General features: G+C 39.4%; 1 protein-coding gene across 1 annotated transcript in view; it reads left to right on the top strand.

The window, feature by feature from the left end:
- FGD6 (FYVE, RhoGEF and PH domain containing 6) overlaps nt 1-15240 on the top strand; it is a 162928-nt gene that overhangs the window by 62562 nt on the left and 85126 nt on the right. The window contains exons 4-5 of the mRNA XM_074226605.1: nt 12821-12888; nt 12978-13008. Coding sequence (XP_074082706.1) covers nt 12821-12888; nt 12978-13008 — 99 coding nt within the window. The remainder of the gene's footprint in view (nt 1-12820; nt 12889-12977; nt 13009-15240) is intronic.

The following is a 15240-nucleotide window of genomic DNA, read 5'->3' as shown; positions in this document are numbered from 1 at the left end:
TTCACTTCTGCTTTAACTCTTTATGACCCCTCTGCCCCCATTTTGGGCTTTCTTGGTAGAAATACTAAAGTGGCTTGCCATTTTTTTCTCTAGTTCATTTTACAGATAAAGAAACTGAGGTAAACTAGGTGAAGTGACTTTCCCAGGGTCACAGCTAATATGTGAGATTGGATCAGAACACATTTTAGTTCTTGACCTTTTCATCACTACCCTGACTGGGACAGGTATTCACAGGGCCCGCTTTTCTCAAGGAGAAAAGGAAATGGAGTGAAACTGTGCTGTGGAAACTTCTTGTTGTATCCTCCCATTCTGCATCTCTCTTGTATGGACATTATACAAAGACTTGGGTCATTGGAGAAGCATTGGTGGTTGTCTTGGCTTCCTCTTCTCTCTAGTAGTAAATACATCTAGTCTCTTTATATTTAACTTCAAGTATGACTATGATCATGCATGTAGTAAATAAATTAGAGTATTTTTAAAGAAAAGCATATGAAAAGACTGATTTTATGATTTGCTATAATTATGGCTCAGTTTGAAAAGTGAAGTGAAAAAACACAATCTCCCTTGTCAGTATGAGTCACTGCCCCGGCCCCTGATCTACCTCCCTTTGGTCTCTCCACAAGCACAAACATAGAGTATAATAATTAACATCATCTGCCAGGCTTCATATACAGCCAGTGTTCCAACAAGTATCAGCCTGCTTCAGATTTATTCTAAATGAGGCTACGTGTTTCTGAGCTTTTAAAAAGAATTATGGTGCTTTTCTGTTGGCTATGGTCAGAAAAAATCCAGAGGTTTTGGTTGTCAACTAGAGGAAAAGTTTATTTAAAATGCTATATCGCTCTGTCAGTCAGCGTGCATTTTCATTGATTAAAACTGATTCCCTTTTGGCAGTATTTAACTAGGATTGTCTTCCCAGGCCTCAGTTCCATGGGACTAGGGACAACACAAGTACCAAGGGAATTATTCCTGTCTGAAAACATTTGTTGATTGACTGATGTCTACTGAAATGTATGCTTGTGGCAAAGAGAGCACTGGGAAAAACAGCAGCTCAGAAGTACAAGTCCCTTGAGGATCTTGACAGCTTGTTAATAGCAGCCAAAGTGGCTGACCTGCCATTCTCCCTACATAACATCCCATCTCCTTCCTCCAAGTCAGCCTCAGAGAATGAGGTTCATTGACTCTTTGCCAAGGTCAGTGTCTCTAATTGTCAGTCAATCAGCTAGAATTGATCAAGCCTCCACTGTGGGGGAGGCACTGTGTGCTAAGTGGGGGCTCCAAAGAATGCCAAAGGACAATCCCTGCCCTTAAGGAGCTCACAATCTAATGGGGAAGAAAGTGTACCAATAAATATGTACAAAGTAAGATAAGCAAGAAAATACTTTGGGGGTACTCTCAGAGGAAAGGCATTAACATTAAAGAGAACTGTTTTTGTGAAAGAAGGGAGGACTTGAGCTTAGACTTGAAGGAATCCAGGCTAGTCAGGAGGCAGAGATGATGAGATGACTTCCCCAAAAGGGAAACAACTAGTGAAAATCCTCAGACACTTAATAACTGTGTGATCCTGATTCTGCATGCCTCAGTGTCCTCTTCTTTTCAATGAGGGAATAGACTTGGTGGATAATTCAATGAGCCTGAAGGCAGGGAGACTTCAATCTCCTCAGTTTCCTGAACTGTAAAATGAGGAAAATAACAGCCCCTACCTTCCAGGGTTAGAATGAAGAGCAATTGAAATAATATTTGTAAAATTGTAAACCTACTTAACATGTTCTTAGCTCATTGCCTTTCTAGCTCTCAAGAATTCACTATTATTTCCTTCTTTCTAGAATTTGTGACAGTCTGGAGAGAGAGAGAGAGAGAGAGAGAGAGAGAGAGAGAGAGAGAGAGAGAGAGAGAGAGGAGAGAGAGAGAGATTAATTTGAAGTGAAGCTGTAAAAACAAATGATGTCAATATAAATGAAAAAGGAAAAACAAACAAGCCTCTTGGATTAAAAGGCCTTGGTTCAAGTTCTGTCTGGTCTGTAATTCTGGGCAATTCACTTAACTTCTTAATTTCTCTAGGCAAGTGTCTTAAGACCAAATATCAGTGTTCATGGGTAGAAGGGGGTTTCCTTTGCCTCTGAAACCAAAGGTCCAATCTCCAAATTTAAAAGCAGAACAGAACAAAAAAGCCCCATTCCCTTATCATGTCAGTAAGCATTTCTTAAGCAGCTACTGTATGCCAAAGCACCATGCTAAAATCATTCTGCTACATTAGTGAATAATGATTTATTTTCAATATAGAAGTCACCCCAGAGGACTGAAGATCATGCATTCTATCCACCTGGCAAAGAGAGCACTAATAGACTCGGGGCATAGAATAAGACATTAATTTTTGGACATGGTCATTATGAGAATTTCTTTTAAATGTATCTGTGCTTAGTTGTTAAAAGGGTTATTTTCTTTTTCTATCAGTGATGGAAAAGGGGAAAAATAATCTTTGTTTAGGGAAAAAATGAGGCCATGAAGATTCAGACATGACTGAAATGACTGATAAATAACAACTAAAAATAATGACTTTTTCATTCCTTTCCAGTAGTTTGCTTATAGAGCATAGATGGCACCTGCCTGGTATGATTCAAAACCTAAACTGGAGAGACTTCCAACTAGAACTAGTTTTGCAGGCAGGCATTATCATGCATTATCACATGAACTTAAATTAGTTTATCTATTCTACTAAATCTGACCTAGAATTGAACAAGTTGTTCTTAAATAATATTGCTGTTACTATATACAACATTTCCTTGGTTATACTCATTTCACACTTCAGATTTTTTGTGCAAATCTATTCTTGTTTTTTTCTAAGGTCATTGAACTCATCATTTCTTATAGCACAGTAGTGTTCCATCACAATCAATACTCCAACTTGTTCAGCCATTTCCTAATTAATTAATGAAGCCCCTTTGTTCTGTAGATGATAAAACTGTGACTCATAGAAAGTATGTGACTTGGTTAGAGACACTCGAAATCAAATGCAGGATTTGAATCCAAATTTTTTTTTGACTCACACTCTGAAGATGGTGTTTGTCCTTTGTTCTCAAAGAAGACAGACATCAGGAGGTCATTTTTGGTGGGAGGGGCTTGTTGGAGGCCTCAAGATGTAAAAACTATAGAAATCCTAAAAATCAGGTCTCCTCTTACTAGGTATGATGAAACTAGAGACCAAAGATGTCAAGTGAGTTGCCCATGGTTACACAGCTGGTTCATGACTGAATTGGTCTGAAGCATAGGGTTACCATCCAGGAAAAGCAGGCTTGGGTGTGGTACCATAATGGGGCACACTAGATCCTTATTAGGGAATTGTCAATGATTTATGGACAAGCCCCAGAGAATAGGTGGGTCTGACCAATTTGCAGTCACAACCCAAATCAACAAATGTTTATGAAGCATTTACTCTTTGCATCTCATGCATTATGCTAAAAACTCGAGGTACAAGAACCATCCTTGCTTCACATCCTATTGGGGGAGAAAAGATGCAAAAACTATGTGCAGATGAGACATGTATATATAAAGTACAGAGGGTGCTAATATGGGGAGGGGATGTATATGGTGGAAAAGGGAAAGGATGAGTCAGAAGAGGAAGCCTCCTGCATGAAGATGGTGGCATAGACTTGAAGGGAGGGAGGGTGAGGAGGGCAAGTGTTTCAGACATGGGAGACGCCTTTGGAAAGACAGGGAGTCAGGAGATGGCATTTCATGTGTGAGGAATAAGTCAGAGAGCAGGCATCATTGGATTGTAGAGTATGTGGATGTGTATTAAGACTGGAAAACAAGGGATAGCTAGGTGACACAGTGGATAAAGTCAGGAGGACCTGAATTCAAATTTGGCCTCAGATACTTGCCAGCTAGGTGGCCCTGGGCAAGTCTCTCAGTGAGGATATACAGTGAGAATACCTCCTGGAGTTGTTGTGAAGAATAATGACATAACATAACAAATATAAGCTCATATTTATAAAATTTAATAAAGTGCCCGGCATTAGTAGGTACTTAATATTTATCTTCTCTCTTTTCTTCCTTCCCCAAGACCTTTTTAAAAAAAAATGTAAGTTATATCTGTCAATATTCAGTATATTAAAAATTAAAATGATTTAGTATAATTGTGAAAGTCGTTTTGACCTAGCAGACTCCCTCCTTCCAAAGAATTTTGGGTATCTCCAGGAATCTTTGGACCACACTGTGAGAACAGCTGTCTTAAATCAGTGACATTACACACTCATTTGAGTGTTTGTTGTCTTCTATCTGTTCTGTATGTGTGTGTGTGTGAACATGTTGTATCCTCTGCCTCAAATGAAACCTCTTTGAGGGCAGGTTTTTCTTACGTCTTTGTAGCCGTAGAACTGAACAGTGTCTGGCACCTAATAAGTCTTTAAAGAATGTTTATTTGACTGGCTGAGGACCAACTTCACTGATTCGACATTTGTCAGCCAACTTGGGTCAGAAGCTGTAGTTGCTAAGAATCTTCCTTTGCCTTAAGATTCCAGCTCTTCCATTTATTACCTGGAAGGAAGTAAAGAAAAAAAAGCTTTTATGAAGCGCCTACCATGTCCTATAAATTTTTTTTATATCATTTAATCTACTCAGCAACCTTGGGAGGTAGACACTATTATTATTCATATTTTATAGTTAAAGAAATGGAAGAAACTTGACTAGTGAGTGTCTGAGGTTGGTTTTGAACTCAAATATTCCTGATCCACTGTGCCACCTAGCTGTCATTTTGTTTCTCTTGGCCTCAGTTTCCTAATCTGTAAAATGAAGTTGGAGGAGATCAGAGATTCTTAATCTTTTTTTGGTGGCAGTCTGTCAAACCCCCTCTCTGAATAATAAAGAATGACAAAGGAGTCCAATTATATTGAAATAAAGTTATTGGGGATTATTTTCTGTGCAAGTCCCCAGACCTCAGAAATCTATGCATGGATCCCTAGTCCCTTGTCTTGATGAACCTCCAAGACCTTGTTCAGTTCTGAATTTCTAAATCCTGTCCTCTGTTGCATCATTTGAGAAGGGAAAGGGAATGAGTTAGAACTTGAAGGCTTTGGGTGGCTGAAGTACTTTTAAGTGTATTTTGGCAGATTTTTCTAGTTTAAAAGATAGCGTGTTTTATAGAGAAGACACCAAATACTTCAGCTCCAGATGACATGAAGGACCCTTTTGTCAAGGGTTGGAAAAGGACACGCTTGTTTAGCAGCTGTATTTGTAAGACGACCAGTTACTCAATTGTAGATTTGTCTTTGGAAACTGAATTGGCCAGCCGTGGCAGATCCTTGGTCTGGGGTGGTCATGAGCTTCACTTGAGGCTGCTTGCAGAGGTATGCCAGCTATGGAATCTGAAAAACAGATGAATATTTATGTATCTCGGGCCCCATCTCCCTCAATGGAACAAGTTAGCCAACCTGTTTGTCTTAATTGGCCACTGGCCTGTCAGAGGGAATACAAGTTGGAGATGGGAAGAGGAAGCTTTAAATTTAACTTTATTGGGGACTAGGTCAGCCATTATTATGATGATACAGACTATTTGCTTCCTTGGGTTTATCATTTTTCACTTGAAATTGTCTTTTATTATGAACTTAACCAATAAGCAGAAACATTTTATTATCCAATAAAGAGAAATATATTTGTGTTTATATATGTGCATATAAATATGCGTGTGTATGTGTATAAATGGGGTCATGAAGAAGCAAGTACAACTGAAAACCAACAACAAATGCAAGATATTGAGAAGTAGAGGATTTGGAATGCAAATGCCAGTTGTTTCTAGAACATTTGGGTAAATTACTGAAGCTCCCTGACCCTCATTTTCTTATCTCTAAAATAAGTGGCCTCTCACCTCCCTTCCATGTCTGAATCTGTGATCCCAGAAGAGATTAAAGACGTGCCCCAGGTCACATACCAAGAAAGAGCAAGGACTAAGATCTGGAAGCAGGTATTTAGGGCTGGCATATGGATGTAGGTATTCTACTGCTTGTTGGGCTCTTCTCTCAGCTTAACATGCCCATTTGAGAGTGTAGAAAAAGGACTGCACTGAGACGTTGGGAGATTTGGGGTTTTGCCATCAACTGATAGCTGGGACTTGACAAAATTCATCAGTGCTCTGATTTCCTCTTGTGAGGTTATCAGTAGAAAATCCAGCCTTGGGTACTTGATAGTTGATGACAAGTCAGCTTACCTCTAACTTCACTTTCCTCTTTTTTATATGGGGGGGGTGGGAGTCAATACCCTTCAAGGTCTTCCAGTCTTTGATCTTAATAACTAACCATAGAAGGTTTTTAATTTCAAGATTGAAAACTGAAAGACATAGAGAAGCAATTCTGATGAGGAAACATACAGTGAGTTGTCCAAAGGGAAAATTGTATATTTATATATAAACATACTTTGATTTTAAGAAGTTGAGTAGGATGAATTGAATATTAATGGTCACACTGTAAAAATTAATTAGAAGAGAACTAATCATATGAGCTGTCTTTAACAACTATAACTCTGCATAGAATCAACAAGGGAGTAAAGATATCACGAAACAGAAAATAGATCCTTTCAGTGACATGAGCTGCAAAAAAGCATTTGCACTAATAAAATCAAAGTTTCCTTACCCATAAAATGGTCTAGAGAAGGAAATGACAGGTCACTCCTGTATCTCTGCTAAGAAACCCCCCAGTGGTTTGGTGGTTCAGTGGATAGAGCACAGACCTTGGAGTCAGGAGGACTTGAGTTCAAATGTGACCTCAGACACTTGATACTTCCCACTGTGTGACCTTGGGAAAGTCACTTAACCCCATTGCCACACACACACACACACACACACACACACGCACACGCACACGCACACGCACACGCACACGCATGCACACACAGACAAACAAACAAAAAAAAAAAAACCCCGAATGGAGCCAAGAAGAGTTGGACAGCAACAGTGTCTGTACTTTTTTCTTACCACCCATCCCACCCCCAGATCCTATATTACCAAACCCCAATGATCTTGATGAACAAATTATCTATCTGATGGGACAGGTTCTTTGACTAACCCTGATGTCACTTAATTTTGATTTCTTCCAGCTACTCCCTGATAATGAAGGCTCTCATATCCAGGACAGTGTGTTAAATTCCAATGTCTTTGGAGGGAGGTACCCTCCAAAAGCACGCTTTCATGACTGAGTTAGGATGTTACAAGTCTTTGGGTAACTTGCCAATATTCCTAAAGGTGTGGCCCTGCTTTTATTGATTTCCAAATTATAGTACAGAAAGACACATGTCTCCAAGTGAGTGCTGTGCCAACAGGCAGTATCTATATGGCACGATGGTTAGTGGGCTTAGCCATCTTTAGGGAGATCTGAATTCAAATGTGTCCTCAGACACATTAGGCAAGTCACTTTAACCACTGTCTACCTCAGTTTCCTCCCATGTAAAATGAAGATTTAAAAAAACCATCCATCAGGGGCTGCTAGGTGGTACAGTGGATAGAGCACCAGCTCTGGAGCCAGGAGGACCTGAGTTCAAATCTGGTTTCACACACTTAATAATTGCCTGTGTGATCTCGGGCAAGTCACTTTAACCTTATGGTCTTGCAAAAAAAACCCCTCAAAAAACTGAGGCCCGCAGAAGCAAAATGACAAACCCAGGGGAAGAAACAGGGCCAGTTGAGTCTAAGAGCTTTTTTTTTTTAAATTTTAATTGTGAGCAGTTTGGACCATTTCTTTCATGTGGTTTTTGAGAGTACTTCTCTTAAAAACCATTCCTGGGGGTAGCTGGGTGGTGCAGTAGACAGACCTCTGGGCCTGGAGTCAGGAAGACCTGAGTTCAAATCTGCTCTCATATCTTAATTACCTACCTGTGCGACCTTGGACAAGTCCCTTAATCCCATTGCTTTGCAAAAACTAAAAAAAAAGAAAATAGCATCCATATCCCAGGGTTGTGAAGAGGATCAAATGAGATATTTGTAAATCATTTGGCATAGTTCATAGAATTTAGTAGATGATTAATAAATATTCTTCCCTTCCCTCTTAACTTTCCAACTGGGCAGGCCTAACTTTCTTTTCTTCATTGGACCATACCAGAGACCTAGGGAGTGACCATGAGCTTTACCTCTCTCAAGTCAAATTCACTTACTGGCTTATCTTTATCAAAGAATAAGATAAAATTAATAAAAAATAAGCCAAAAGACTTTGAACTTGGGGACAGTGGAAATAAACATGGATTTGGAGACAAAGGACCTAAGTTTAAACTTGGCCCTGACACTATATATCCCTTTATGTGGACAAGTAGTTTAACTTCTCTGGGCCTTCATTTTCTTCTCTTTAAAAGATATAGATGGCTTCGGGATCTCTTTTCAGTGATAAATCCCTGTTCCTTTGGTCGCCCCTAGCCCATGGATTCTTTTAATAAATATCCCCTCTCCTTTTGTCAGAAATAGAGGCACCATTTTGAAATCAGCAACTAAAAAGAAGCTAGTAGGTAAACAATTTAATTTTAGCTATTGTGTGACTAGATCTTGTTTGCTCACAGGAAACATGTTGAGAAATAGAATCTTCAATTTTTTACAGTGTTCATCATTTTCCTACTTCTCCATTCAATCTCTTGGCGCCACTGGAAATGAGTCTAGGAAGAAGCTCATTGCTCTTAAGATTCCCTCCGAGCATGTAAACAAGGAAATGACCTAAAATGTTGAGAAAAAAAAAAACCACATCTCCTGGTTACTTGGAGGCTCCTTCATTAATCCCCTTGAACAAATAGAGAGCAAGTCCTTTTCACACAGAATGGTGTGCATAGCCAAGACTTCTTTTCAGACTTTGTATTCTAAAGAACAGTTGGCAACATCTTCCAATCTCTGACTTGCATGGAACCCTAAAGGCTTCAAAGTCTAATCCATTGCTGAGCAGAAACCTAAGTAACAGGGTAGAGCTGGTAGTTCTGGAGTCTGGAAGGCCTGAATACAAATTTGACTTCAGATACTTTCTAGCTGTGTGACTTTGGGCAAGTCACCTAACCCACTGCTTGCCTCAGTTTCTTCATCTGTAAAAGGGGGATAGTCATAGTCGTACCTACCTCCCAGGGTAGTTATGAAGATTAAAGGAGATAATAATCAGCTGCCCTATTATTCATTTATTTATTTGAGCAACTCCAGAAAGCAGTTATTTTAAAAGAGAGCAAAACGAAAAATATGAGTATTATAAAAATATCATAAACAGAGCAATAATATGAACCTTAACATTTGTTTTGTATGCCAGAGATGAAAAGTGCCCTTCTCCCCCCACCCCCACCCCAAGCAAGGATCAGAAAGGAAACTGGGAAGAGATTAATTGTCTGTGGGGGAGAGATGGTTGGTGAAGGAACTCAAGACATCTCCTACCTATGTCAAGGCCGGGTCCTAACCAGGAAGCCCATCCATTTTCAGGCTCTCTGCTTCTTGTATAAATATATACATATATATATATATACACACACACACACACACACACACACACACATATATGTGTGTGTGTGTGTATATATATATATACACACACATATATATGTGTATATATATACATATATATATATGTATATATTCCCCTCTTTCCCCACTGCTCAGTACTGATCCTCAAAATGAGAAAGTCCAGCGGATACAAGAGTAATAAATACATAGTTAGATAGGCATCTTGGGGAAGGGGATACTATGAGTGGAAAGATCAAGATCAGTGAGACATACTAACCTAGGCTTTGGCTAACAGCATCCCATAATCCTCCCCATATCCCCCCAGACCATCCCAAGTGTGTTGATAACTTAGGAGTGAAATATCCAACACTCCAGTCACTGGGCCTTCTCAAGGACCCATTGGGTGTTTTCTTGGCAAAGATAACTAGAATTTGCCATCTCCTTCTCTAATTCATTTTACAGATGAGGAAACTGAGGCAAACAGGATGAAGTGACTTGCCCAGGATTACACAGTTAATCAGATTTGAACTCAGAAAGATAGCCTGGCACTCTGTCCACTCTACCAACCCAGCTGCCCTACACAGAATTATCGGAAGATTGGCAGATGAGGAAATTGAGAACTGCTTGGGTATGGGAGAAGGTTCTTTGAGCTGGGAATTCTTAGAAGGAGAGGTGAGAAGGGAACACATTCCAGGCACAGGATAGACCTGGGAAAGTCCTGGGGATGGAATGCGGTATCTAAGGAACTCCAAGGAGGTCAGTTTGGCAGGGAGGTAAAGGGCCCTCCCATCCCCCAAGGGCCTGGAGTCAGGAACTTCTTTGGTGGTTATTGAGTCACCGTAGGTTTTCCAGGGCTCCCTCTAACCTTCCCCTAGACTAGATAATGAGTACTTGCGGAATTGAATTTAAATGAATGAGAGAAACTCCTCTCTTCCCTGCGCCGCCCTCCCCCCCATCCCTTAGCACCTTGGTTTTATGAGTTTAAAAAAAAAAACAAAAATGAAAAACCCAAACAAAACAAAGCAAAAACTCAACCCCTCAATATTGAAAAAGCTGTTTTTTCCCAGGCAACTTTTCATTCCCCCACCTCTTTTTTCTTTTCATTCCTCTGAATTTTTGTCCTTAATACTGATGGGCACTTCAAAGTACGGACGACAGCAGAAACCCAGAGAAATAGCTCTATTCACCCAGGAGAAATGAATGGCTGAGGATTCAAGGACCAGTTTGTGAAAGAGGTTTTGGGAAATGTTTTGCAAGCACTTTAGATTTGCAGAGTTGGTTTTAAAATTTAGATCACATTTTCCCTCTTCTGGAAATCATGGAGCTCTGCTTCTCTGCTAACAAACCACATCCTTGCTGGGGTTTGAATACTTAATTTAGAATTTGAATTTGCCTGAACTGCTTGATGCTGAGTTGAAGAAAGCCAGCTGGGAGGATTACAATAATGTAAATGACAGGTCTGAAACAAAGCAGATATAGTTTATCCGTAAATCACTCCTGTATTTTCTGATGTTTCCCTTCCCCTTCTAGAGTTGTCCCTTAGAACAAAGAATTTTTTATAAAAAGGAAAAAACAAATAACCCAGCCAAATTTACCAACATATAAAAATGTCAGACCTTCTATTCAGTTGTTCTTATGCATGTGGGAAATAGGCTCTGTAATTGTAAAAGATGGGGAGAGATAGTGTCTGTGTCTGTGTCTATCTTTCTGTCTGTATTCTCTTTATATTTATTCTGAATATATAGGGGTGTGTATGTGTGTTTTCTCTTTCTATTTATTCTGACTGCAGGTCAGAGTGTGTGTGTGTGTGTGTGTGTGTGTGTGTGTGTGTGTGTGTGTGTAATTTCAGGCACACTATCATATGTGATTTCTATGTAGCTTTCAAATATTGCTTTGCTATAAGAGAAGACTCCCAGGGTGGGCAGCTATGGGAAGAAAATCCAGAAATAACTGGCAAAAAAGAAAAGCTATCAATTTTTTTAGTTAAAAAAAAATTAGAATTTTCTCTTCCCTAATAAAGTAGGGTGGCAGAGTATACCCAGAGCCAGCCATGGAGTCAGAAAATTTGGGGTCAAGTTCTATATCTGACAGACTAGTCGTGGGTCTCATTAGGTGACTGAGCAAGTTTGAACTTTGAGTGCCCCAGGGAAGTACATGGGTAGAGGTTGCTCAGGGGATGTTCCAATCAAATTACTAGTCCTATCCATTCTCTTATTAAGTGACTTGGTTTCAACCTGGAAGCAAAAGTTCATGTCAGGGAAACTGTCCTAGCTGGTTCAGTTAGCATGTGTCCAACATTTTAATTCTTTAAAAGCTAATAGTCCTTTACTAAAGTGAGGTTGAATCAGTCAAAAATTAGCACTTACACACCCATTCTAATGAATAGTTTCCCATTGCTCACTAAGTTAAAATCTAGTGACCTCCCTATTCTGCCATTCAAAGCCTTTATTCATGAGTTCTCTCTGCCTCTACCAACTTGGACCATGCAGGGTTCACCAAACTCTTCCCATTGACTTTTCTAGTCTTTCTACCTATATTATTGATTTTTTTTTTTTGCAAGGCAATGGGGTTAAGTGGCTTGCCCAAGATCACACAGCTAGGTAATTATTAAGTGTCTGAGACCGGATTTGAACTCAAGTCCTCCAGACTCCAGGACCAGTACTCTATCCACTGTACCACCTAGTGGCCCTTCTTTTTGCCTATATTATTATTGCTTCCCAGTATTTAGAGAAGTGGAAGCTTGCAAATCTTACTGTAGACCTTAGGGAGAACAGGTCTCTTGTTTGGGGCTACAGTTCTCATCTGTAAAATGAGAGAGTTGTCCATGCTAGTCCCATGGTCTCTTCCTGCTTTAAATCTATGATCCTATGAATATTCTTCACTTTAGTCTAACTCGTCCTTAAAGCCAATTTCAGAGAATATCCATAAAACTTTTTTCATCTTTCCCCCTTCCCCCATCCTACTTCCCTGGTCAGAAATAATCTCTTCTTTCTCAACATCTCTCAGTAGCAATTTATTCCGCTCTTGTACACTTATGGACATTCCAGTGGATATTATGTTTATTTTTTGTGTCTGTGTTTTATCTCCCCAACTAGATTATAAGCCTTGCAATCCTTGAGAACAAGGGCCATTTTATTCATTGTGGAATCTGGAAGTTCCCTGCATAGTAGCACTAAAAATATTGTTTATTCAGTTGTATTCTAGACTTAATTTGACAACTCTCCCATTCCAAAAGACTTTGATTTTCCTTGCAATGTGTGCTCTTAAGGAACTTGTGAGTTAATTTTAGCAACATAGAAATTTGAGAATAACCAAAATTAATCTCGATGATCATTTTCTGGGTTTCTTCTCCTTAACATGTGCCCCCTCTATTTTTAGGGTAAAGGAACTGGAAAAAGAAGCAAGGTTTACCTTATTGCCAAGGAGATCATGAGCTCTGAAAAAGTGTAAGTATCAAGTTTAGGTGGAATTATTGTTTCTTTTCCTGATTTGTCCAGTTCTAATATCCATTGCATTTCTGTTGCTGTCTCAACAGGTTTGTGGATGTGTTGAAACTTTTGCATATCGTAAGTATCTGCAAACATTATCTCAAATTCTTAAATGTCTTGATACTATCCCAGTTTATTCTGCCAAAATTCAGATTAACATGGTGAATTTAATAGGTTTTTAGATTATGTTTGGTATTTAAGAATTTTTGCCCAGGAGCATGTAACCCTTGCTACTGGAGACTGAGGTTAGAGGATTTCTTAAGTTCGAGAGTTTTGTGTTTCAGTGGACTGAACTGAGCCAACTGTGACTTCCGTAGGGTGACCTTCCTTCACTCCCCGTTACCCCAGGGCCACTAGGTCACATAAGGTAGGAAAACAGAGCAAATTAAAGACTCTTGTGCCTGTTAGTGTTGGCTTTGTTTATAGGTAGCTTCAGCATTTCCAACCTGGGCATGTAATGGAGACCCAGGCTTTAAAAAAAACAAACAAAAAGAAAGAAAGCAAGCAAGCTTTCTAGTAAAGTAGGTCAGTGTGTGCTTAGACTCCAAAGCCTTGTACTTTCTGAAAGACATTGAAGTGACTATCTTCTCTCCTGCCTGCTGTTTGTATCTGCAGTTTTATTCTAACAGTAGAAAATCTGGCCATAGAATCAGAGGACCTGATCTCAGATCTCCCTTCTGAAGCTTACCCCCTAGGTAACCTGGACTGAGTCTCTGGACATTCTTAAGCTTCAGTTTGCTCATCTTTAAGACTGGTGGTGAGGGTGGGAGGGGGAGGGTTGGACTACATGACCTCTAAAATCCCCTTCCAGCTTTGAAGTTTTATGAAAAGATGTTACTCCCATGTGTAAGATCTAATATATCTCTGTCTGTCTGTCTATCTATCTATCTGGACTTCCAGGAATAGGTGAGGTTCCCCACCCGCCACCGTTGGCATTTTTTGCAAGTGATATATTTTTTAAATGCTGGTGTTGAATTTTTTGTCTACCAACTTGAAAGCACTTGTTGGGAAGCCTTGAGAATTTTCCCAGTGATTTTTTTTGCAGCCCAAGAGATACCAGGGTCCGTCTGTAATCACGTTTTTGCAAGTATTCATTCAGGTTTGGCAGGTAACTAGTTTTCATGGTTAATTTAGAAGTCAAATGTCAATACTTTTATTTTCTAGGTGAGGCTTGTACTCATCCCAAATTTCTTGGCAAAATCAAAGTTTTGACTAAGAAAAGTTATGAAATGAGGGAAGTGGGGGAGAGAGAAAATTCTTTAGAAAATGGTTAATTGGTTTTTCTGAAGTGTTGAAGCTTAACATGTCTGGAAAATATGAATGCTTTTTTTCACACTTACCCATTTGATATACTGATCTACTTAAATACTATATTTAACTCCCAGGTGAAGGAGAGAGGAATGAGTTTCACATAGTGAATGACTCAGATTGACTTACAAGTCCCTAGTAGAATATCCTCTATTCTAACTGAAGAAATTTTGTATGCTTTTTTTAAAAATCCCATTCATTTGATCCCTTTTTTTAATAAACTCATTCAAGACCTCATTAGTGTCAGTACTTGTTAGAACTTGTTAGAACAGAAGTTCTGGTTTCAAATACCCCAGGTTCATATCCTGACTCTGATCCTTGTTACCTCTAAGATCCAAGTCACCTTATGTCGGAATAGGGAATTGGAGTTGATGGTATCTGTGGTCCCTTGCTACCTGTGTGGTCTTGGACAAGCCAATTCAACTTCTTTGACCTCAGTTTCCTCATTTGTAAAATGAGGAATGTGATCCAGATGGCCTCTTTAGTCTAGAGCTATGGTCCTGTCCTCCTAATCCAACCTCTTCCACTGACCACTTGTGTGGCTGTGGGCAGGCCCCTTCATCTTTGGGGACCTCTGTTTCTTCACTTGTAAAATGAGATTTGGTTTAACCTTAATCCTAATTTTATTTCTTACCCTAAGGTACCTTTCTCTCTAAATCTATGATCATATAACTCTACAAATTACCTGCAGAGTCATCCTATGAACTTTTTATGTTTCAGTGTCTGCTCTTAATATAATTTTGGGCTTACTGTCTAGTCATGTTACATGGGATCTTGGTCTTCCATGCCATTGGTGTTAAGATCAAAAAGAATTGAAGACCATCTTTCTGGTACAGTTTCATTTATTTTGTTGAATATTTCACAATTATATTTTTTTGTTTTTGTTTTTGTGAGTTAAGTGACTTGCCCAAAGTCATTCAACCAGTAAGTATCAAGGTCTGAGTCTGCATTTGAACTCAGGTCCTCCTGACCCCAGGGCTGGAGCTCTAGCCACTGTGCCAC

This window comes from Macrotis lagotis, chromosome 2 (genome assembly GCF_037893015.1).
Source record: "Macrotis lagotis isolate mMagLag1 chromosome 2, bilby.v1.9.chrom.fasta, whole genome shotgun sequence".
In the NCBI taxonomy this organism is placed as follows: domain Eukaryota; kingdom Metazoa; phylum Chordata; class Mammalia; order Peramelemorphia; family Peramelidae; genus Macrotis; species Macrotis lagotis.
Note: the sequence above shows the minus strand (reverse complement) of the source record. Positions and strands in the feature narration are given on the sequence as shown.